Source organism: Tiliqua scincoides, chromosome 3 (assembly GCF_035046505.1).
Source record: "Tiliqua scincoides isolate rTilSci1 chromosome 3, rTilSci1.hap2, whole genome shotgun sequence".
NCBI lineage: Eukaryota > Metazoa > Chordata > Lepidosauria > Squamata > Scincidae > Tiliqua > Tiliqua scincoides.
The window spans coordinates 139145842-139169983 of record NC_089823.1 but is presented as its reverse complement, the minus strand read 5'-3'; the positions used below and the strand labels follow the sequence as shown (position 1 = coordinate 139169983).

The window sequence follows — 24142 nt, the reverse complement described above, 5'->3', positions numbered from 1 at the left end:
GCGTAACTGCCCTTCACAATTCTTGTTCACGGCAGGAAACATTCATAGAAATACATCACCGTAACTATGATAACTGCTCTGCAGTCTGTGAAGCTGCACTTAGTTGAACTGGGTGAATTAAATGCTGTATAGGCAGGAATTTCTGCACATATCTATTTAATCCATGTACCTGATTTTGTGGATTTCTATAATTTCCCTACCTTTCTTCTGTGATGGCTCTCAAGGTGGTATCCATGGGTTTCTGAAGCTGTCTCCTATCCAGGTCAATATCTGCTTAGCTTCAGCAATGTTGCTGCCTCATATGCCTTCAGAATGGACTTTTTGTATCACTTTAATAGTTATTACTTCCCCCAAACCATCCTGGGCATTATAGTTTGGTGAGTCAAATGGTTTCCAGAAAGCCTCAAAAGCAGGACATAATGGCCTCCTACAGTTTGTTATCCTCCCATTGAGTTATATTGTCTCTGGAGGCTCCACTGACAAACCTATTCACCAGAAATGTGTCTAGTTCTCTTTCAAAACTAAATAATCCAGTAGCCAAGTCTATCTCCCAACACTACAACACTCCAAACATACACATACATCTGCTCCTAAACACACTTCTAACACGCATGCACACATACCCCATGATGGGGCTACTAAAATTCAATTCCATTATGATATTGCAGCAATGTTATCAAAGGTTTGCCTCGTAGCCCTTTCAGTTAAAAGGATATTAGGTAGCAGAACTTCAAAAGCTTTCTGGTTGAAGCTTTGAGATCCACTAGCCATTCAGAGTAGACAGTGCTAGAGGTGTGTCAATGGTCTAACACAGTATAAGGCAGTTTCATATGTTTAGGACTGCAACCCTAAGGCTGCAATCCTAACCACACTTTTCTGAGAAAAAGCCCCACTGAACAACATAGGACTTACTTCTGAGTAGACCTGGTTAGGATTGTGCCCTAAGCCTAATTACACTGGAGTAAGCCCTATTAAACCTACTAGGACTTACTGTTGAGTAAATATAGAATAGAATTATAGAATTAGATTCAATATCACGAAGGGTGCAATCCTAACCCCTTATGTCAGTGCTTTCCAGCACTGGCATGAACATGTGCTGCATCCTGCAGTTGGGTGTCACTCAACGAGGCCTCCTCAAAGTAAGGGAATGTTTGTTCCCATACCTAGGAGCTGCATTGCCCTTATGTCAGTGCTGGATTAGGATTGCACCCTAAAGCATATGGACAACTAATTTACAGAAAAGCTTTTTTAAAATCAGAACTTGGAGGCAAAACTAATTTCACTTCTTAAAAACAACAACTCTGTCCTTGTCTGCCAGATTACACAAAACCAGGAACAAAATGGAGTGTTTACAGTGATGCTGGATAAGATGCATTGGCAAACTAGAACTATTAGAAGCTCTCCAAGGTCTACAGGAATAGATAAGATGGCTCTCTGGGTCCATCTGGCTCTGCCTGGAACTGCAGGGTGCCGCATTAAGCACAAAAAACAAACACAAAAGAACAAGAAATGTATGAAATTGCAGATATCCAGCAAATTATCCACTGGTGCCAAATATTCTTGTCCATGGATGATTAAGGATGCAATTCTGTGCACATTTACTAAGGAGTAACTCCTATACTGTGATTGGTGACTTGACTCGGAAGACTCAAACTTGTATTGCCAAACACGTGCTTTCCAGGACTTGTTTGGACTCAAGTTATGTATGTTTTGGAACTGGAAGTGACTTGAGACTCGGGTATTTTTCCTGGGAACAAGTGGAGTCACAGACTTGAAAACTCAAGTCTTTCAGCCTGCCATTCTGCTTGGTGTATGTGCGTGTGCTTGGTTACATTCTTTTTTGCAGCTTCTGTGGTGCACCAAAGGACCAAAGGTGATCCCAGAGGCCTCATTCAAACCAGCGTATGTATGCAAGAGTGAGGAGGGTAGGTTGGCTCCAGGAGGCGAGGGTGGGGGTGGAGGGAGGGAGGCTTAAGTTTCATTTTCGGGGCTGCATGAGGCTGGGACAGAAGGAGAAATGAGAAGAAAGTGGGGGAAGCCTAAACAGGAGGGGTGGGCTTCCTTGCCCATCTGAGAAGGAAAGGAGGATTAAAATGAGAACTCCAACAGACAGACAGACACAAAACCTGGCAACAGCTCCATTTTTGCAGTGCAGCCGTGCCTGACATGTTTGCTGAAAAGACTCTGACTCAAGTCACAGTTCCAAAAATGCTCTGGATGAGTTCCCATGGTTGCCCATTAAGACTCATTCACAAATCGAGTCAAAGGGGGCAGGGAGTGGGGCTAGAGACTTGAGACTGTGGTGGATTGGCACATCCCTGCTCCTTTAAATGAGATTCACTTCTGAGTTAGGTCAGGGGTTGCCCAATAATTAGTCCAGCTACAACAGCCATTTAAGTGGTGGGCTGGAAGAGGCAGCAAACAGGTATGGGATACCCTGAACCCTTCATCCACTGGTCCAGCCACTGGCCCAACCCCATCTTGTATGCTCTCCTCCTCCTTCAAGTTGAGGGTGAGGGAGGAGGATGTACTTCCTTCTTCAGCATTGCTGCCAAGGTTTCCAGTAGTGACACTGGGGAAGGGTGCTACCTGCAGTTGCTACCATTCCATTGCTGCCACAGCTTCTTCCAGAGTCCTTGGCAAAAAGGTCCTGCTTCCTTCTAGACTGGCCAGGGCTGGCCTGGTAGGGAGAATGTTGGTAGTGGGGAGGTTTCATTCCTAGCCTAGCCAGTGTAGAACCTGCAGTGGTCACAGACAGTGACAAGTGATGCTCATGGCAAAAGAGGTGGAGAGCTAGCTTCCTAATTACCAAGGGGGTCAAGGTGGAATTGTGGGGGTAGCAGCAGATCAACTTTGGCAGCTAATCAGTTGCTAGAATTATTCCCTCCTTGTCTCCCCTTTCTTATGTGTACAAAAATCCACCACATACTTGTATTTTAGTCATTACTTCATTCATACGCGAGATTAAGAACATTTATTAAGGTTATGGCAACTAGAGAGCCAGGTTGGTGAGACAGCCAGGATGGTATTGATTTGAGAGTTGGACTTAAACCTGGAAGTTCCAGGTTCAAATCCCTGCTTAGGCATGAAGCTTTCTGGGTGACCTTGGGCCAGTCACTATCACTCAGCCTAACCTACCTCACAGGGTTGCTGTGAGGTCAAAAGGTGAGAAGGAACCATGTACACCACCCTGAGTTCATTGGAGGAAGGGTGCTATAAAATATTAAATATATAAACATAAAAAGCATGCGCTTCAAGGCCTCTGATAACTTTCTGGTTCCACCTGCTACTGGCCCCTGTACACTTGAGGGGAATGAGTGGTGGGCAGGAACAAGGGTCTGTGCTGCAACACACACATGCCCGTGTCTAGGTTCCCCTTCCTCCAATACTTGAATTCCCTTCCAATCCAACTCATCAGCTACTCCACACAGTCCAGGTTTTAAGTCCTCTTCCACTCCCACTTCTGCCCCTCTTTCTTCTTCCCTCCCAACCCAATCCCAAAGGCTGTAAAGTGCCTGTTTCCCCCTCCCCATTCCATAGGGGGTTCCATAGGTGATTTTGAGATTACCAGCCCCTGCTAGCATTTTGCTGCTACTGCAGGATCAATTCAATTGAAATCACTTCAAATCAGTAGGTTGGGATGGTTTGGGGGAGGGGGGTTTGTGTTTGTTAAAAATGCATAAAAACACAAAACACTGCCTTGTTGGTGCTTAAGGGATTTTCCAGAAATTAAAACAGATTACTTCTCTAGTTAGAAATAATACTGTGGCTGCATCTGCTTACACTATATCACCTACCTAGTTTATTTAAAAAGCAATTATAATTTATAAATATAATTTATTAAAATATGACTTTGGAATAAAAACACATAACACCACAATTTGCTATTTTAATCAATACGTTTTTGAAAAAAATATCACCCCCAAAATGCACCAAAATATCACCAGAAAACCCCCCTATCAACAGGCTTAGTATTGTATTGGCAACCTTCAGTCTCGAAAGACTATGGTATCGCGCTCTGAAAGGTGGTTCTGGCACAGCGTCTAGTGTGGCTGAAAAGGCCAATCCGGGAGTGACAATCCCTTCCACACCGGGAGCAAGTGCAGTCTATCCCTGGTCTGTCTCCCTGGCTATGGGCCTTCCTTCTTTGCCTCTTAGCCTCAGACTGTTGGCAAAGTGTCTCTTCAAACTGGGAAAGGCCATGCTGCACAGCCTGCCTCCAAGCGGGCCGCTCAGAGGCCAGGGTTTCCCACTTGTTGAGGTCCATCCCTAAGGCCTTCAGATCCCTCTTGCAGATGTCCTTGTATCGCAGCTGTGGTCTACCTGTAGGGCGCTTTCCTTGCACGAGTTCTCCATAGAGGAGATCCTTTGGGATCCGGCCATCATCCATTCTCACGACATGACCAAGCCAACGCAGGCGTCTCTGTTTCAGCAGTGAATACATGCTAGGGATTCCAGCACGTTCCAGGACTGTGTTGTTTGGAACTTTGTCCTGCCAGGTGATGCCGAGGATGCGTCGGAGGCAGCGCATGTGGAAAGCGCTCAGTTTCCTCTCCTGTTGTGGGCGAAGAGTCCATGACTCGCTGCAGTACAGAAGTGTACTCAGGACGCAAGCTCTGTAGACCTGGATCTTGGTATGTTCCGTCAGCTTCTTGTTGGACCAGACTCTCTTTGTGAGTCTGGAAAACGTGGTAGCTGCTTTACCGATGCGCCTGTTTAGCTCGGCATCGAGAGAATGAGTGTCGGAGATCGTTGAGCCAAGGTACACAAAGTCATGGACAACCTCCAGTTCATGCTCAGAGATTGTAATGCAGGGAGGTGAGTCCACATCCTGAACCATGACCTGTGTTTTCTTCAGGCTGATTGTCAGTCCAAAATCTTGGCAGGCCTTGCTAAAACGATCCATGAGCTGCTGGAGATCTTTGGCAGAGTGGGTAGTGACAGCTGCATCGTCGGCAAAGAGGAAGTCACGCAGACATTTCAGCTGGACTTTGGATTTTGCTCTCAGTCTGGAGAGGTTGAAGAGCTTTCCGTCTGATCTGGTCCGGAGATAGATGCCTTCTGTTGCAGTTCCAAAGGCCTGCTTCAGCAGGACAGCGAAGAAAATCCCAAACAAGGTTGGTGCAAGAACACAGCCCTGCTTCACTCCGCTTCGGATGTCAAAAGGGTCTGATGTGGAGCCATCGAAGACAACAGTGCCCTTCATGTCCTTGTGGAAGGATCTGATGATGCTGAGGAGCCTGGGTGGACATCCAATCTTGGGGAGAATCTTGAAGAGGCCGTCTCTGCTGACCAGGTCGAAAGCCTTTGTGAGATCTATGAAGGCTATAAAGAGTGGCTGTCGTTGTTCCCTGCATTTCTCCTGCAGTTGTCTAAGGGAGAATACCGTATCAGTGGTGGACCTGTTGGCTCGGAATCCACACTGCGATTCTGGATAGACGCTCTCTGCAAGTACCTGGAGCCTCTTTAGTACAACTCGGGCAAACAGCTTTCCTACAACGCTAAGGAGAGAGATGCCGCGGTAGTTGTTGCAGTCACCCCTGTCACCTTTGTTCTTGTACAGCGTGATGATGTTTGCATCCCTCATGTCTTGAGGTACTCCACCTTCTCTCCAGCAGAGACAGAGGATTTCATGCAGCTCAGTGACGATGATCTCTTTGCAGCATTTTAGGACTTCAGCAGGGATGCTGTCTTTTCCAGGTGCCTTGCCAAAGGCAAGGGAGTCCAGGGCCACGTGAAGTTCTTCTAGGGTTGGTTCACTGTCAAGCTCTTCCAGCACAGGCAGGCACTCAATGTTGTTCAGTGCTTCTTCGGTGACTACATTTTCTCTGGAATATAGCTCAGAGTAGTGCTGCACCCAGCGTTCCATCTGCTGCGCCCGATCCTGGATGACCTCGCCTGTGGCAGACTTCAGAGGGGCAATTTTCTTCTGTGTTGGACCTAGGGCCTGCTTGATACCATCATACATCCCCTTGATGTTGCCCGTGTCAGCTGCTATCTGTATCTCGGAACAGAGCTGGAGCCAGTAGTCGTTAGCACATCTCCTGGCAGTCTGTTGGACTTTGCTGCGAGCAGTTCGGAGGACCTGCAGGTTGCGCTCACTGGGACAGACCTTGTATGCTGCTTGAGCTCTCCTCTTTTCCTCAATGACTGGTGTCAACTCCTCAGAGTGGGCTTCAAACCAGTTGCCGCCTTGTTGGTCTTCTTGCCGAATATGGACAAGGCGGTGTTGTAAACGGTATTCTTGAAATGTTCCCATCTGTTGGATGCGTTTGCGTCGGCCGGGCCTGGAAGAGATTCCTCAAGCGCTTGTGCAAATTCCTCCACTTTTCTCTGATCCCGGGTCTTGCTGGTATCAATGCGAGGTCTTCCTTCCTTTTTCGTGTGATACAGTCGCTTTGTTTGCAGTTTCACTCTGCTGCACACCAGGGAGTGGTCAGTGTCGCAGGCAGCACCATGATAAATGCCCTACAGGCTTAGTAGGCATGCATTATCACATCATTATCACATCATTATCACATCATTTGCCCTTAGGGCATTTCTCAGCTGCCAGACAGGAAAACCTCCACCCCTTGTGGAGTCACCCCTTGCAGGTCTTGCAACAGTAATTTAATTAATTATGTGCTGTGTGAAGAAGTTCTTTCTTCTGTTCATCTTGAATCTACTGCCCATTAATTGCACTGGATGACTCAATTTTCTGGTGTTTTTTTAGCATCAGTTTAGCAGCTGCTACTACGCATTAATTGCATCCGATTCAATTTTCTACTGTTATCAGCCATTCCCTCTTTCATAAGAATTGGATCTTCAATCCCAGGCAACTCCACTTAAAAAAACCCAGCCACAGTTCTTGGAGAGCAACTGCCAGTTTCTTTATTTTTTATTTTATTTTTTAATGCTTTATTTTTGTTCAGTATAAATTTTTTAAAAACCTGCCAGTTCCTATGTTTAAGTGCAGTTGCAACAGCTACATTTGGATGGAAGTGGTTGTACCGAAAACAAAATTGCAGGCTTTTCCTTACCTCACTGGTGAACAGATCAGAAGTCATGTACATGTGTTCTTGTTTGATGTCCAGTACCCTGGAACAAAGAGGTTCAATATGAAATCACAACAGGTCTTGTCACAACTGCACACTGTCTGCTTAACAGTAATGGCTTACTTTTGGCATAAGCCCGCTTTAAGCCAACATCTGCCAGTCAGATGGAAAGGAGAAAATCAAGTGCTCATTACATATAGGGAAAGTCTGCACCATGACCCTAGTGCTGCAGGTCACTCCCTTAATTTTTAGAGATGGCACCACCAAAGGACATATAATGCCTACGCAAAAGTGCCATTTCAGCCAACTGTAACTTGGATATCCATAACTTGAAGAGCCAGCTTGTCTGTCTTTTGACCTTTTGCAAATAGCTGGTTTAAAATTAACATGGTTTCTACTGCTTTTATCAATTAAGTTGGCTTTCAATCTTTTATAGTGCTTGATTTTATGATTTTTTAAAAAGCAAATCATATTAGTTCATTGTTTTAGTTAATTCACTACTTTTGTAAGTCACTGTGAGTTTTGCAGGAAAGGTAACAGAAGAATACAGCCAATATCAAGCCCATTCTTGCATTTTTGGACGTGACACTTCCCAGCTGTTTGAAATCTAACAGGTAGTCCAACAGGCTGCCATCTGGGCACTGCCCTCTTCCAGCTACATGTGATTATCATTCTAGGTTACCTTGCTTCTTCTCGAGCCAAGATTTCCAATAGTTTTGATATATCTCCTGGACAATCAGAAATATGGGTGGAGAATTTGCAGACTCTGTTGTCAAGGGTGAGGGCACGATCTATGCACTGCCTCATCAGGGGCAGTTCCAGATTACCACTGCAGACAGCAACAGCCACTCTGAAAGGAGGAAAAATGAATAAAATGCCTTATTTTTTTGCCTGTGCAGGATGACATTCCTCAGCAAGCATGTTTTATACCTGCATAATACATCTACCTCAGAAACTATTAAGATATACTAGATGGTTTGTCTTTTTGCCATTCACTCAGCTGTTTTGTTTGTGATGGAGGGCACCAGGTTGCAGGTCTCCTGTTGTGTGCTCCCTTAGGCATCTAGTGGGGCCACTGTGAGAAACAGGAGGCTAGACTAAATGGGCTTTTGGCCTGAACCAGCCGGGTTTTTCTTAAGTTTTACTGGATACATACTGTACAATCCAGTTGTCATTTGCTCTCCTGTCTGTCAATCTATATGTCTAAGCCAGTTTCTGGTTTCCATCTCTTGGAAATCAATCTCAGGATGAAGCTATGCAAATGAAGGGAAATAACTTTTCAGAGGTACAGGGCGTGTAGATGGCACTACAAGGTAAACAGGCTACAATCTAGGACACCCTCATAAGGGTGCAATGCTTTCCATTATTTCTAAAAACAGGGCACTGATGAACAAAAGTAGCAAAAGTTAGAGCAAAAAAAGGTTATTAAAGATGAAATCAAGGGACTCTGAGATGGAAGAAAGATGGTCAGTGACTATTTTTATGTAAAGTACAGTCATAATTGTGCAGTCATTCCAGCTGTTCTTGCTGAATTAACTATGAACTCGGGGACAATGGTTGTCCTTTGAGTAGGGGGTCAGACTTTGAACAGGAGGTGCCAAATGGCCACGGGACATGAGAAATGCAGGGGGGTGACTTTTCTTATGTGAAGTGAAATGCATAAGCAAAGTGCAGCGATAATTCACCTTAGCAATAACAGGTGATAATACAGTACCTCTGGCTAAACTATTTAACAATACACTGAGGCAATAAATCTTCACCTTTACTCAAGCCAATTTGTTGTTGTTGTTGGCAACCTTCAGTCTCAAGAGACTATGGTATCGCGCTCTGAAAGGTGGTTTTGGAACATCGTCTAGTGTGGCTGAAAAGGCCAATTCGGGAGTGACAATCCCTTCCACACTGGGAGCAAGCATAGTGTGTCCCTGGTGTGTCTCCCTGGCTATGGGCCTTTCTTCTTTGCCTCTTCGCCTCAGCCTGTTGGCCAAGTGTCTCTTCGAACTGGAAGAGGCCATGCTGCACAGCCTGCCTCCAAGCGGGCCGCTCAGAGGCCACAGTTTCCCACTTGTTGAGGTCCACTCCTAAGGCCTTCAGATCCCTCTTGCAGATGTCCTTGTATCACAGCTGTGGTCTACCTTTTAAATTGCCGGATAAATTCAAGGTCAACAGTTTCTCCCTGCAGTCTCCCTTGGCCACTCCTTTGTTGTAAAATGTCAGCAGTCAATTGTCCTGAGAGTTTAAAATGTTCTCCCTATGGTTTCTAAATATTACCATGTTTTATGTCAGACACGTGTCCACTGATCCTTTTAAATAGAAACTGCACTGTTTATCTGACCTGAAGGATATTATGGCGGGGGGGGGGGGGGGGAATAATAGCCTGTATCACAGTGGAGGATGAGCAAGAGAATGAGCCCCTGACTCATTCTTCAGAAACTGAAAAATGCAACTCCTGGAAAAAGAAAATTATTGGCCCAATTCTATCTCTTGGTATGCCGTTGTGGCAGTCTCTGCCACTTTGTGGAGTGTTGCTGCTGGTGCAAGGCCCAGAAAGATGCTGACAGCAGTCTGCAGGTTTTGCTGGCAGTGGGGGTTGATCAGGGTGGGAATCAGGCTGGGAAAGGAACAGAGACTGGCAGCAGTGGAGCCCACCATATCTCAAGCCCCTATCTTAGCCTGAACAGCCCCCTGAAGGCTATGCCAGCAAAAGAGCTGACATAGTTTTAAGGAGTCCCATAGTAGACCAGGCAGTAGCTGAGGAGGTAAGTAAAAATTTTCTTTACCTTTCTTGGCTGGCCTGGTCCCTAGCCAACCCACAGGATGCAGTATACACTCCATCAGTGGCCCTGCACTGTGCAGGCTGGCTCAGGATAGGATTGAGCCATGTGTGGATGCACCAATATTGCTAAGTTATTATTATTATATGGGCTTATAAGACATAGGTGGGCTCCCAAGAGTGCACAAATGTCCTTCCAAAGCAGTGGCGTCACTAGGATTCGTGTCACCTGGTGTGTCACCTGGTGCGGCCTGCACGTCACCCCATGTAGTGGGCAGGGCAACGCCCCAGGTGGTGGGCGTGGTGATGTACCATCACCCCGCCCCCCTGGTTTTTTGGCTGTACCTTTTGTTAGAACACAGATATTTCAGTGTGGTTTGTTTCATTGCATTCTGCATGAAATTACACATTGATTGATATATAACATGATGGTCTTATTTCTCCAAACTCTGATTTTAGTGATTTTGAAAACTTGTAGAGTCACATACACACACACACACACACCCCCGTGTCAACTTACTAACACCTTATTGCAGCAGTTCTCAAACATTTAGCACCAGGTCCCACTTTTTAAAATGACAATCTGTCCAGGACCCATTGGAAGTGATGTCATGGCCAGAAGTGAGGGATCTGAAGGCCTTAGGAGTGGACCTCAACAAGTGGGAAACCCTGGCCTCTGAGCGGCCCGCTTGGAGGCAGGCTGTGCAGCATGGCCTCTTCCAGTTTGAAGAGACACTTGGCCAACAGACTGAGGCAAAGAGGCAAAGAAGGAAGGCCCATAGCCAGGGAGACAGACCAGGGACAGACTGCACTTGCTTCCAGTGTGGAAGGGACTGTCACTCCTGAATCGGCCTTTTCAGCCACACTAGACGCTGTTCCAGAACCACCTTTCAGAGCACGATACCATAGTCTTTCGAGACTGAAGGTTGCCAACATGAAAGCAAATTAAAATAAATAATTATAAATAATTAAATTAAAATAAAAGAAATAATTAAATAAGGGGGAGCCAGTCCTATTCCACCAAGTGAATCTACTCTGAAGTAAGTCCTATTGTGGTCAATGGGGCTTACTCTCAGGAAAGTGTGGGTAGGATTGCAGCCTGTGAGCCCAATCCTATGCATGTCTACTTGGAAGTAAGTCCCATAGTGGTCAATGGAGCTTACTCTGTAGCCTGCCTGCAATAACCCCCCCCCCCAAAAAAAAAAGAATCAATGAGATCTTCAGCCCTCCCCAGTGCCCAGTTTAAAGTTCTTCTATTTCAGGCATATCAACACAAAGACCCACAAGTGCAAAATAGAAAACTTCCCCTTACCAGTCTGGCCTCTTTTTTGTCCTTTTTAGTGGGGGGGGGGGAGGCTGCCTTCTGGAGCATTTGTTGCACACCAGGACCCTTCTGGTGTCCTCACATTCCCCTTTTCTGGCCTCACCACCAGCCAAGGCACGTCTGCCTACTAATGAGTAAACACGACCGTGAGGCTGCTTCGCTTTCCATAGGGCTCAATAGACTGCAGCTGGGAGGGAGGGAGGGACATCCTTCTCCCTTTTGTGTTTTTGGGGACTGCATTCTTTCTGGTTTTTTGGCCATAACATTTGAACGAAAGGAGCTATTTCTATTATGTTTTTTGCATTGCACTCTGCTGGACATTCCGCATCCAATGGTATATGGCATAATGGGCTAGCTCTGAATGCCATGATTTTAGCACATCCTCCCCCCAGGGCGTGTCACCCCCCCGGCGCGTCACCCGGTGCGGCCTGCACTTCCCTAGCGACGCCAGTGTTCCAAAGAAGCTTGAAAAGTTGATCTGAACTGAATCTTCATCTGGGTCTCATCTGTGCTTGGCCCAAGCAGAAACAATCATTTCTGCACACAGCGTACTTGACTACGCAGAGCCAGCCCCAATGACATCAGCCTAGATGCTTTAAATGTAGCATCATGCACTTGATTTTACTGAAACCGAAATGCACCTGGCAAAATCAGCCCTTGCCTTTCGCCAGAATAGCCCTATTGACTCCAAGAGAAGAAAAAAACATGGAACTATTGGCTTTGCTTCTGAGCTTGGAAGCAAACAACTCTTTCTGTTCTGGATGCCTGCCATCCAAAAACACTGGATAGTCTGGGACACAATGAGAGAGAATAATAGTCCTTTTTTGTGTCTTAAGAAGCACAGCTCTGTTTTTCCTTTGCTAGCTGCTTCATGGTTCTTCTGTACCTTTTGCCCTTTAACTCAGGGAACTTTCCAGCAACCACAGCTGCAAGTCCAATGGCCCCTTCTGCATCAACGGTGGCACGCTCGTATTCCAGCATCCTCAGCATGGCAATGAGAATGTCTTCTTCTCTGAAAGGGGAAAGGAATAGTATCAGACAGATGGCTGGTGCATACATATGTGCACAGTTACTTGATTTCTCAATTGGATTTGGTAGCCAGTGTGATGTAGCACTTGTCAGACTAGGAGCAGGGGGACTCAGGTTCAGACCCCTGTTCAGTCATAGAGTTCACTGGGCGACCTTTCACCTTTCAGCCTAACCTATCTCACAGGATTGTTGTGAGGATAATGTTGCAGTGGGAAGACTCATGTATGCTACCTTGAGCTCCTCAGAGCAGTGATTTTCAACTGCTGTGCTGCAGCACATTGGTGTGCCACAAATAGTCTGGAGGTGTGCGGGAATTTGGAGCACAGTAGTTGAAAATCACTGAAAAACTCTTCTGGTTCTGTGGCTCTGTTTCTAGGGCAACTGTCTGTAGTAACAAATTGTCTGTCCCTCTTCCTCAGGGCTGTTTGTTCCTTTACTTCGTGGCTGCATTGGGGCTGGAAAGTTGGATAGGATTGGGCCCTTAAGAGTATTTGGATGGCGTAGCAGTTCAGGTGTTGAACTTAGACTTGGAAGATCTAAGTTTAAATCACCATTCAGCCACAAGGCTCTTGAGTGGTCCAAGGTCACTCACTGGTCCATCACTCTCAGCCTAAGCTACCTCACAGAGTTGCTGTGAGAACAAAAGGAGGGGAGGAACTGTATACACCACCCTGAGTTCCTTGGAGGAATGGTGGTGCAAAAATGTGAAAAAATAAAATTCCTTTAGCATTCTGCTTAACTATGCTAAGTTACTCCAGCACTGTAGTAAAAACATGCTGATAGGCAGTGCATTTTCACCATTCATCATTTATGAAGACTTCCACATTTATACTGGAGAAATCTCCAGTTACATTCAGGCACATTGGGGAGATATTTATATAAATTCCACCACCATTTCATCTCTCTATTAATCTCCAAGCTTCACCCCTCTGCACCCCATACTCAGCATGTCAGTTCAGATCAGCTGCTGTGCAATGAAGCTTGATCCTAGCTATTACAGCTTTTTCAAGGTATATGTGAGAAAAGCACACCCCAAGGGTATACTTCTGAACCTCAGTTGGAAGCATATGAAAACATATTCCAGAAAAAGTATATATTTTTTTCTCTTTCAAGAAGCTCCAAGGCATACAACAGAAAGCCATTCATGTTGACTGGCAAGGACCAGCATGCATGGAAGTTCCCCATAAGTCTGATCTGTGAGGATCGAAAGTGTTGCAAAAGGACTTACAGTCACTATAGCAAGCACTTATTCTCACTTCACTTTTAAAACTCAGGTACAAAAAGTACTCCGGTTAAAAGGACAAAATACACATCGTCAAAGTACATCATTAGTAAATGGCTCACACGTGTTGAAAAGGCCAGGGTTTCCAATATAAACATTGAAGAGACAGGAACGAATTGGAGCTTTATTTCCAAATTTACAGTGAGGAAACTTGCCCCCTATATGCCAGAACCAAAGGGGAACCGGAGGGGGCAGCCCTGTCTGGGGATATTCCAGGTCCCTTCTGGAATTATTGTTCCACATGATCATAGCCCCCAAAGTGACTCCTTAGTGAGTTCTTCCTCATTACCTCAGTGTTTCTGTCTTTAGGCGAGGTGTATGCTATTCGTAATTGATGAACCACATGTGTACTTTGCACTTTAAACTTGTTGCACTAAAGTTGCACTAAAGTTATAAAAGCAAATTGAATTAGTTTTAGAAGTGACTTGGAGTGACTACACAGGAACATTCTTCTCCTGGAATGATTCATACCTACCTCACTGTTACAACCTTATCAACAAATTTCCCAGTCAACTGCAAAGAATTGGTGCCAAAACAAGGTCCACTCACATCTATAAAGAGATATATACAAAAGTCAGAAATATGTAGTGCAGGTGGGACCTCAGTATCCACTGATTTGACTCACCAATAATACTGGGGTCCACCTTTAAATGGCTTGTAACAAGGAAAGAAATCACCCAAATCCCATTTCCTACCTTTGCACTGCTAAATAATTACTTCATTCCATTAGATTCCATTATTCACCCCATCTAGTGTCTGAATGTGGTAATGCATTCTGGAGTGGTAATGGAGAAGCAAGAAACCTGGAAGTGGATCTTTAAACCTATTTTTCCACTGATTTGGTATCCACTGATTTTTTTATCCACTGAGGGTTCTGGAACAGAATCCCAGCTGATAATGAGGCACAACCTGTAATTTGTTTTTCCCACTAGTTGTAAATAGAAAGATAAGAATGCGACACTTTGCCATTTTGCAAAGTGTATAGTGTAACACAGTAAATAATTTTTGTAGTGACAGTGAAGTGTCTGGCAGTGATTGGTTAAACTATTGTCAAAGAGTTGAGCCCTGCCTGTCATTGACTGACTTGCTCAGACCCTAGAGAAAGGCCTAAGGAAAGAGGGGTGGAAGAAGCAGGACAGGAGGCAGGGACCTGAGATGTTAGCTGGCAAGGGGAAGTAGGAGGGCCCTAGGACAAGAGGATAGCTGTGCCAGTGGGGCATGTGCTGCATCCTGCAGTTGGGGGGCAGTCATGGAGGCCTCCTCAAGGTAAGGCAATGTTTATTCCCTTACTTTGGAGTTGCATTGCCCTTATGTCGGCACTGAAAAGTTGGATTGTGGCCGTAGTGACATACTCTTTATTCTTCCTCAAAGTAGGTGTCATGTGTGCAAGCAGTTCAAGCCTCTTACCTCTGTAAAAATGACGGTTGCTGCGGATCTGCCTGTCAACAGGGTGGCCAACCTTTAGTGACTGTTGCAATACAGGGAAACTCTCAGATTCCACACCCTGAGAAAGAATTTAAAAAAAATAAGTAAGAGGAACACAGCTGGGTCAGATCAAAGGTCCACCTATTCCAACACCTGCTGGCCAGCTAGATGCTTCTGGAGTATCCACAAACAAGGCATGAAGGCCACAGCTTCCTCTTATTGCTTGTTCTCTAGCAACTTTCAGTGCAATCCTAACTTGTGCTGGAACAGGCATGCCGGCGGGCCTGTGCTGTATCCAGCGCAAGTTTGGGGCTGGTTGAGACTTGGCCTGGGGCAAGGGGAAAAAATTTCCCTTACCCCAGTGAGAGCTGCAGAGGCCCCAATGGGTCTACTCGGATCTGTGTCACCTGAAGAGGTGGCGCAGATCCGAGCAGAACGAAGCAGCCTGAAGCTGCTTTGCACTGGAACCCAGGAACGGGGTCAGGATCTGGCATAACTGCCAGATCCTGGCCCCACTTCCCACTCGCCACCCACTTGCCCACAGGCCTGCAAACTGCCCACCCTCCCCCCACCAAAACACCTCCTCCCAGCCTCCTTCCCGCCCTCCCCACACCCCACCCAGACCCCCATGCAAACGCACCTGCTGCCACTGCAGATGCTGGATCTGGCCTCCATGCGCCCACATGACTTACTCCAAGGGAAGCGCAAACATGCTTTACAGCATGTTTGCAAACCTCCTGGGTTGGTGCAAAGGATTTGTGCCAGCCTAGGGCAGTGATATACTACCTCTGAATATGGAAGTTCCATTTAGCTATCACAGCTAAGAGACATCAACAGCCATCTATTCCTCTAATCTTTTTGCAAATCCATTTTAGGGCCAAATTTGGTGTCACATGGAATGCATAATGTGGCCCTCTATTTTGGGTGGGTTGTTTTGTAAATAGTGCAACAGTAGGGGGCAGGTTGCAAAAGGGAATAAAACCACAGCAGGGGCTTTAATACTCTTTCTTATGCCACAGATTCAATCTCTAATGCAGCTCCCCCCTACACATGTGCAATTTTTATTGGGAGGGAACCCTTCCATTGGCTTTTCTCTCCCACATTGGATGACTGCCCCAGATCTCATCCTGACTACCCATAGCCAACACGCACTATCACCAAATCATTTAAAACTCTACACTCTTTCTCATAAACATGGGGTGTGATACAGCAAAGTTACAGCCCAATCTTAAGAGGGTCTTATGCTGCCAGAAGTAGCATTCTGGCAGCATAAGGTCATTTATGGCTGTCACAAAGTGCAACATGCCATAGGAATGGGCTGTTGGTGTAATTAACCTGGAAGCCACACTAGAGACTGTGAAAGTCCAATGCCTTTCTATTTACCTATCTTGTGCAAGGTATTCATTTCATTCTGATGGAAAGAAAAAAAAAACCCTAACTACAGCTTCCAAAACACATACAAACATGGTCCCAAGTTGTATAGATGCTTACAATCACAGATATATGGGGATTCAGATGTTTCAGCACAGCAGCTGAGCCTGCTAGCAACCCACAGTGGGTCCCTGCTGGGAAAATTACGGCATCTAGTTTTGGCACCTGTTCATAGATTTCCAGTCCCATGGTCCCCAAGCCTGAGAGGTAGACATCACTGTCTATTCTGTAAAAGCAAGTAGGAAGAAAAGATCAATACTCGACTATCAGCTACTTTCAAATAATTAAACATTCCCTTTCACAAGAGTGTTGTTAAAGCTGTTGCAAATTCTATATTTACATATTTTCTGGATAGATATTTGCATTTTAAACATTTTGCTTGCAAAATTCAAACAAAAGCTATATGCAAAAGCTACAGGAGATTACATGGCACTGAGTGCCCTGCACAACACTGTACTACTGCTATTGATCAGGTAATAGGCTTTATTGAGGAGCAGTTCTGCCATCATGTCAATGTCATACATCTCATTTTCCTTCCCTACATCTAACAAAATGTCTTGTTGCTCTTTAAAGATGACAGGCCAATATAATCTCTGAGTTAGGTGCTTGCTTTTGCACTAAAATAGCAGCTGTGTGGGACCCCAATCCAGACTGAGAACATGACATGGAGACGGGGTATTCAACCTCCTGCTTTTGTGCCAAGTTCCTTATGGAAAATATTTCCCAAAGCAGCTATCTGTATTTATTGCAACAGCACTTTCAGGGTGAAATGGTTATTCCAAGTGGGCAACTTTCAACAGGAAAACGGCAAAGAAGCAAAAGGTTCAACATCCTCCCTTCCACACCATATTCTTTATTTGGATCAGTACTCCATGCAGCGGCTACTTTAGTGCAAAATCAAGCATCTAACTAGACCAGGGGTGTCAAACATAAGGCCCCGGGGGCCGGATGTGGCCCGCGGAAGCTTTTTATCTGGCCCTCAGGCTCTCAGCTGCTGAGCAGTGCTGAGGTGTTACTGCTGAAATGGTGGCTCGCATGATAATTGGGCTCTGCTATATCTTGAAATATGATCAAGATTTGTGTATCTTCTCTTCCATCATTTGCAGCTAATGTGTTCCTAAGTGAGAAAAAAGTGCTTATTTCTGGTTATGACCTATTTAATGACATCATTTCTTGCCAAATGACATCACTTCCGGCCCTCAGTAAGCATCATAAATACTATTCGGCCCGCTGAATGAAATGAGTTTGACACCCCTGCACTAGACCATGATGTGCTCAAAGTCTCATCTAGTTTGGCCATTACAAATTCCATTTTTAAAGAACACAATCCTCCTCTGTTTTGAAGGCAGGGCACACATACAGATGATTTTAAGAAGGTGAAATACAGCTATGCTTCTTTTTTTTTTACCTCCCCAAAAGCTGTCTACATTGTTTGGAGGCTATTCTAACCTTTGACTGAGGGCCCCTGGAAAGTTGGTTAGGCTTGGGTCCTAAGTTCACTGTATGTGTGTATGGCCAGCAGAAACATCAGCTGTGGCTCAGCAGGGAGCTTTTGCTATTGCTCTTGGCTCTTCTCCTGCTTTCTGCTCTCACTCAAAATGCCATGTGAGCAGCAGAAACAACTGAGTTCTGAAACTACCACTTATTCCATTATTTTTAGGGATAAGTCAGCTCAGCGTTCAAGGATGGCAAGGAACTTCCAGGAAATTATAGCTTTGATTGAGCCTGTTGTACAAATGCAGAACAGACTAAGACTGTGTAAGTCTTTCCATGATCCAGAGCCAAAATCTAATACCTTAACCACTAACTTGGAGGACCTCCCTGAAGGCCAGGAAGAGGATTTAAGGTGGCCTAAATCTGAAATCATAAAGCTATTTTAGTGAACAGATTATGAGTAAACATAAGAAACAAGATTTAAAATTAGGCTAGCAATATCAAAGCTGGAAAAACTGAAGAGAGCAATTTATAAAAGCCATTTCTCTTTGGTTTATTATCCTACAAGACAATGAAATCCTGAAGCTAAAAGAAAAGGCATTTCAACAATGTGTATTCCATTTACTCCATCAAATGGATAAACCAAGCTAAGATCCGAGATACTTCACTTTACTTTTACTTTTAGGGTTGGCAAGAAGGAAAAAACTATTCTCATCCCAAGGCATTTCAATAGACACTGTGACCCTCATTATGGCCAATATGTGTGTTATATTTTCCACAGAGGGAATCAAAGAAACAATTGTTTTTTTTCCCATTTATGCATGAAAATAATGGACCAAAGAATTCATGCATCACCAAAAACAGCTTCCATTATTTCCTGCTGTCAGGTTGATGATATGTCAACAGAAAAAAACATGGTTCAATCTCTTTTTGGTCTCTAGTGGGGGGGGGGGGTGGATGACAACTTTGTTTTGAAAACTTTGCTTGGACTTTGCTTGCTATACATTCAGTTTTACTAACAAGTGGTCCGGGATCCATTCACAGCTTTTATTTTCATTCCAGAACCCCATTCACAGCCCAATCCTATGCAATTTTCCAACACCGGTGCAGCCACAATGCAGCCCAAAGGTTAGGGAACAAGTGTTCCCATACCTTAAGGTAGCCTCTGTGACTGCTGCCCCACCACAAGATGCAGTGCATACCCCATTGGTACAGCTGCACCAGTACTGGAAAATTGAATAGGATTGAGTTCTCACTTGCTTCACCACTTTCTTTTACATGCATTTTGATGGCACCCCTGGTAGGGATGGCTCCTTGGAACAGTCTCTTTGTATCAGGCACCATGTTGTACTCATACTATCCTGGGACATAGCACTTTCCTGGAAAAGTGTGGGATTATAAAAGCAGCCATTGAAAAGAGAGAGAGAGAGAGAGAGAGAGCCCACTGGTGGCTATCATTTTGTTATGGTGGCTACCTTTAGAAACCCATATTGCTCTGGAGCAACTGTTACCCTGCACGTGCCTGATCTTGTCTGATCTCGGAAGCTAAGCAGGGTCAGGCCTGGTTAGTACCTGGATGGGAGACCACCTGGGAATACTGGGTGCTGTAGGCTTATACCATAGTCTTTCGAGACTGAAGGTTGCCAACCATTGCTCTGGGATGATGCTGTGTCCTTGAGCAATATGAGTATTCAACATAGCACCCTCCAAAAGGCAGCTTCACTGAGGAGGTCCCCTCAGTAAGGTAAGGTTCCCTCCTGAAGGAGTTATGAACTGGATGAGTGGGGTTCCAAAAAGAAGACTTTCAGAATCCTTTAAAGATACTTCCTTTGGAATAGTGTGCATTTGTTTTATAATGAAGGAAAAATTATCTGGGTGAACCCTGTTCAGTTCATTTTTCCTTTCATTATGAAATACATATGTACTGCTAGTCTCTGCTGAGTAGAGGGATGATGTCAAGGCTGGCAGTCTGGATACAAAGCAAGCAAGTGGCTGAACAGACATGAACAGTCTGAAAGCAGCTTGGCCTTTGTTCAAGTTTGAGTCCAACACACTGTTGGATCAAGTAGAACCTTATTAGCCTTTTCGTATCACCTGCTGTTCGGCCAGCAGCATTGGTGAGGCCAGCCTGAGCACCTCCCATGTCTGAGATGAGGTACGTCTGTCTCTCCTTACTTTTGTGCAAGTGCACACTCCTTATGCTGCAACCATTTCCTGGTAATTTTTAAAAAGCAGATAGAAAAAAAAGAAGTTTGTGAGAATCACCAGGGACACAGTGACAAGGTTTCCTTATAAAATGACCATACAAAAAAAAAGTACTGCTTCACTAAATTTGTACAGGTTTTTCATGGCTAAGTACTAGGTGAGGACAATATAGTTCAATCAAGTTACTTGTTTTAACAAATATTCTCCCACCACTACATATGGCAGGGCTCAAGTTGAGTTTCTGAACTGGATCTTTATGGTGAAGTGATTGTAAAAAGCTTGGGGGAAAAATGTCAAATGGATCTACTCATAACTATTCCACCTAGTTTGGCACACAATATGGGCCTAAGGGCGTAATCCTAACCCACTTTCCAGCACCAACATAAGGGCAATGCAGCTCCAAGGTAAGGGAACCAACATTCCCTTACATTGAGGAGGCCTCTGTGAGTGCCCCCCAACTGCTGGATAAAGCACATGTCCCATTGGCACTGCTATTTCCAGTGCTGGAAATTTGGTTAGGATTTGGGCCTAAGTAAGCATCTTGTGTTACCAATGATAATTGCCAAGCCAATTCAGAAAATGGCCAAAGGTATATAATATGGGCATGAATTTGTGTTATATTTTTCCTTATCATTCCTATGGGACATTGATAAAGTGGCTAAAGACGATGCTATAATGACAACTGTCCTGTGAGTCCCATACTAGGATTTGTTTAAGTGTGTATGTTTTCAGTTAACTCCTTCAACTTAAGCCATTTCTGCTCAACGTTGCATATACGCAACAGGGACAAAATGTGTACATCTGTTGGCCAGGCAAAAATTGATTAATAAGAGCAAGAAATATGGGAAAAAGAAAAAAAATCAGCTGGAGCATTGTTTTGAATATACCAAATGTGTTGCATTCAAGTGTTTTTTTCCTTCAATCCTCCCAATGAAAGACTTCTTACTCTGGGGGAACACTCCTGACATCAGACAAGGAAGCCTTTGGATGTAACCCTCTGGGTCAAAAAGCCAAACTGAGGGAAAAACTCAGAAATGGACCACTTTGGAGCAATTCTGATGCAGACACACTGCTGTGGCTCAAACATAAGGAAACCAAATCTCATGTGAAATTGGTGGACCTGATTCAAACTTGGTGGTTGTAGCTATGAACTGTAAAGCATCCACTTACTCTTCAAGATACAGGTAGCCATTTTCTTGCGCCAGCCTCCTGGCATGTAGCTGAGAATCTCTGGGTGTAGAGCCATAGGAAATGACCATGGCACCATAGTCGCGGCACATTTTAACTCTGGCTGGCAAGATGTTAGTAGACATGATAACAAACACAGGAATTCGGTGCTCCGAGGCATGATATGCTACTGCCATGGAAAAGTTACTGTCAGAGGTCACAATCACACCTTTTCTTTGTTGATCCTGCAGAACAGGAATGATTAAAACACATAATGTTGGTCAGCAATTAGTTTTCCTGGAAGACCACATGGAAATGTGTGGTGGGTCAGGCCAACCCCTAAAGATTACTAGTGCATCCATGACTTCAGCTAACACTCCTTCCACACATACATCTTGTCTCTGGGTTGACAACTGGGGATCAGTTCCTAATCCTGAGCAGCCAGGTTTGCTCTAAAGATGGCCAGATGTTGATCCCATTAGAGGACAATACAGCTGAGATGGACCAGAAGAAGCAAGAAGAGAGAAGAGGGATACTTAGAGTGAAACAAACAAAAAAATTAAAAGTGATCTATTCATACTTCGTTAGAATCTTATACAACCCTTCATACCTGCAAGAATCCATAGACAATACTGTAATCCCAACATACTAGAAATATAATGTGTCATAACTGTACACACGCTCAGGACTTCATAAATGTACAATTTATACAGCAGAATGCAGAATCACTAAGAACTCAACAGGAGGCTGGTCATTCATTTTTGCATACAAACCATCATGAGTGTACTATGTAACCATGTACTCTATAAAACAGGTAATGCCCTGATGAACTGAAGCAAATTGAAGAGTTCTTCATCTGCATACAGGTTCCCATTACTATATCTAAGTCCCTAGAATCCAGTTTGAATATATTCAAACGGGTCAGTACTATTAAAAGATCCCACTTAAAGAAACTGTGGGTCAGCAGCAGCCTCTTCATGAACTTATTGCAGATTTTATCCTAGGCCATCAGAAAAGGGAGAAGCAAGAAAAAGGAGGAATTGACAATGAGAGAAGGGTTGCTACCTTTTTTTTTTTACTGCTTCTACACCCTTACCAATAACCTGACTCACAGCAATGTGGCAGGTGAAGTTTCTCCAAACTCTTTTCTCCATGCCAAGAAAAACTTCACCAGCTTAATTTCTGTAAATCAGTCTGTCATTAAAAGCACAGGAGCAGGCCCACTATAAACAGGAGGCTGGGCCCCAGTATGCCAGGGAACTGAAGGGCTTTTACGGAATATGCTAGGACCTATGTCTTAGATATGGAAACCCTGGTTCAAACTGCCACCCTGCTAGCAAGTTTCTTAAGTGGCCTTGGTGAAGTTCACCCTCACCTTGGGTACCTTTATGGAAAGGTGACAAAATACTGGAAACAAAAACCCTCTCTCAGACTAACCCTACAGAGGTAAGTTTAAATGTCACAGCTCCTTGGAAAGAGGCCAAGATACAAGTGTCATAAACAAAATGTGGCAACAGCCACTTCACTCTGATGCACAAGTTTTGCTTCACAGATTTTCCTACCTGTGGTAAAGACAGCAGAAGATACAGCACGCCTCGCTCCTTAACAGAGCCTGTGTACTGAAGGAACTCTTTCTTGAGATACAGGTCCATTCCATATTGCTTCGAAAGCCTAGAATACTGGAAAGAATGCAACACGTGTAACTCGTTCTGTTCAGCCCTGCAAGCCTACACATACATTTATGTCAGGCGTTTATGTCACTGTCTGAATCAGAAATTTGCTGAAATGCTACCAATTCGCTATAGCTTTCCGCCCTGATCACCTACTCATCATTCGTACTCAAGTGACCAAGTGAGAGACTTTGAACAAGTAGCTATTTACCTAAGAACTACCCTGTTGGATCAGGCCAAGAACACATCTAGTCCAGCTTCCTGCATCTCACAGCAGGCCATTTCTCCCCACATGCTGTGCAAAGCCTTATGCTCACTCTATACAGCCCATCATTTTCAACTGCAAGTTGGCTAAGACCGCAGTCCTAACCCAACTTTCCAGCACTGACTTAAGGGCAATGCAGCTCCTAGATAAGGGAACAAACGTTGCCTTACCTTGAGGAGGCCTCCATGACTGCCCCCCAGCTGCAGAATGCAGCACATGCCCCACTGGCACAGCTATGCCAATGCTTGAAAGTTGGTTAGGATTGCGCCCTAAGTGTACAATATGGCATGCTTCCAAAACCAGTGAAAAGCATTCATTGGTCTGTAAACCTTGGTTAGCTAGTGTAGTGGGGCTGCAATATTCTCATCTACTCCCACAACATTGACAAGTGGTGATGGCATAATGGTGAAGGAAAGGAGAATGGCTAGATACACACTGATTGGTCTGCTCACTGGAGCTCATCTCTGCTGCCTGTTGCTGTTTTGCTTGCTTGCCTCACACTGGCCTGCACTAGGAAGATATCAGAAGAGTGGCATGGCAGTGGAGGAGCTCAAAAGTGCAACGCAGGCCTGTTCAGGTTTGGTGTGTGAGAGACAGGAGTGTGGTTCTGAGTCTCCTTGAATCTGGTTGCCCTGTGCGTGAGACACTGTGTGTATGAACCGAATGAGAGACAGTGTTGTATGCTTGTGCTTCCTACATGTCTAATTCCTTGATTGCGTAACACACTGTATGACCTCATCTGTAGCTTGCGGTTTTGTTCACTTTCTGCTCTGCATGTATCTTGTTTCTTACTTTCTAAAGATGGCACAGTTGTTGTCTGACTTTTGTGGATATGTGGGGTTCTGACATCATGGGTGTGGCAGATAGTTTATGAGCACATAGCCTCAGACCTTAGAAAGACACCATTTTTGTGGCTTCAGCCATGAGCTTGCACTCCGTTCCAGACCCACTAAATTCCAGGCAGAGACCTTACCCATACTTTTTTTTTTTTTAAATTTCAAGAGCTGGTAATCCTAGATAAAAGTCTCAAATAATTGAGTACAAGTAAAACTCATGGCATGTAGGCCACCTTCAGTTAAGGTTGCTGACTTTGTTGCACAATATAT

General features: G+C 44.7%; 1 protein-coding gene and 1 pseudogene across 3 annotated transcripts in view; one reads left to right on the top strand and one right to left on the bottom strand.

Annotated features, from left to right (window-relative positions):
* The window catches only part of LOC136645569 (L-threonine ammonia-lyase-like), a 44057-nt gene that overhangs the window by 6187 nt on the left and 13728 nt on the right, over positions 1-24142 (bottom strand). For all 3 annotated transcript variants that reach the window (XM_066621869.1, XM_066621868.1, XM_066621870.1), the window contains 8 exons: positions 22664-22780; positions 21105-21346; positions 16356-16521; positions 14847-14943; positions 13915-13990; positions 12015-12140; positions 7717-7884; positions 7020-7077 (listed from right to left, as the gene is read on the bottom strand). In XM_066621869.1, coding sequence (XP_066477966.1) covers positions 7020-7077; positions 7717-7884; positions 12015-12140; positions 13915-13990; positions 14847-14943; positions 16356-16521; positions 21105-21346; positions 22664-22780 — 1050 coding nt within the window. The remainder of the gene's footprint in view (positions 1-7019; positions 7078-7716; positions 7885-12014; positions 12141-13914; positions 13991-14846; positions 14944-16355; positions 16522-21104; positions 21347-22663; positions 22781-24142) is intronic.
* LOC136646553 (5S ribosomal RNA) lies at positions 19223-19342 on the top strand (annotated as a pseudogene).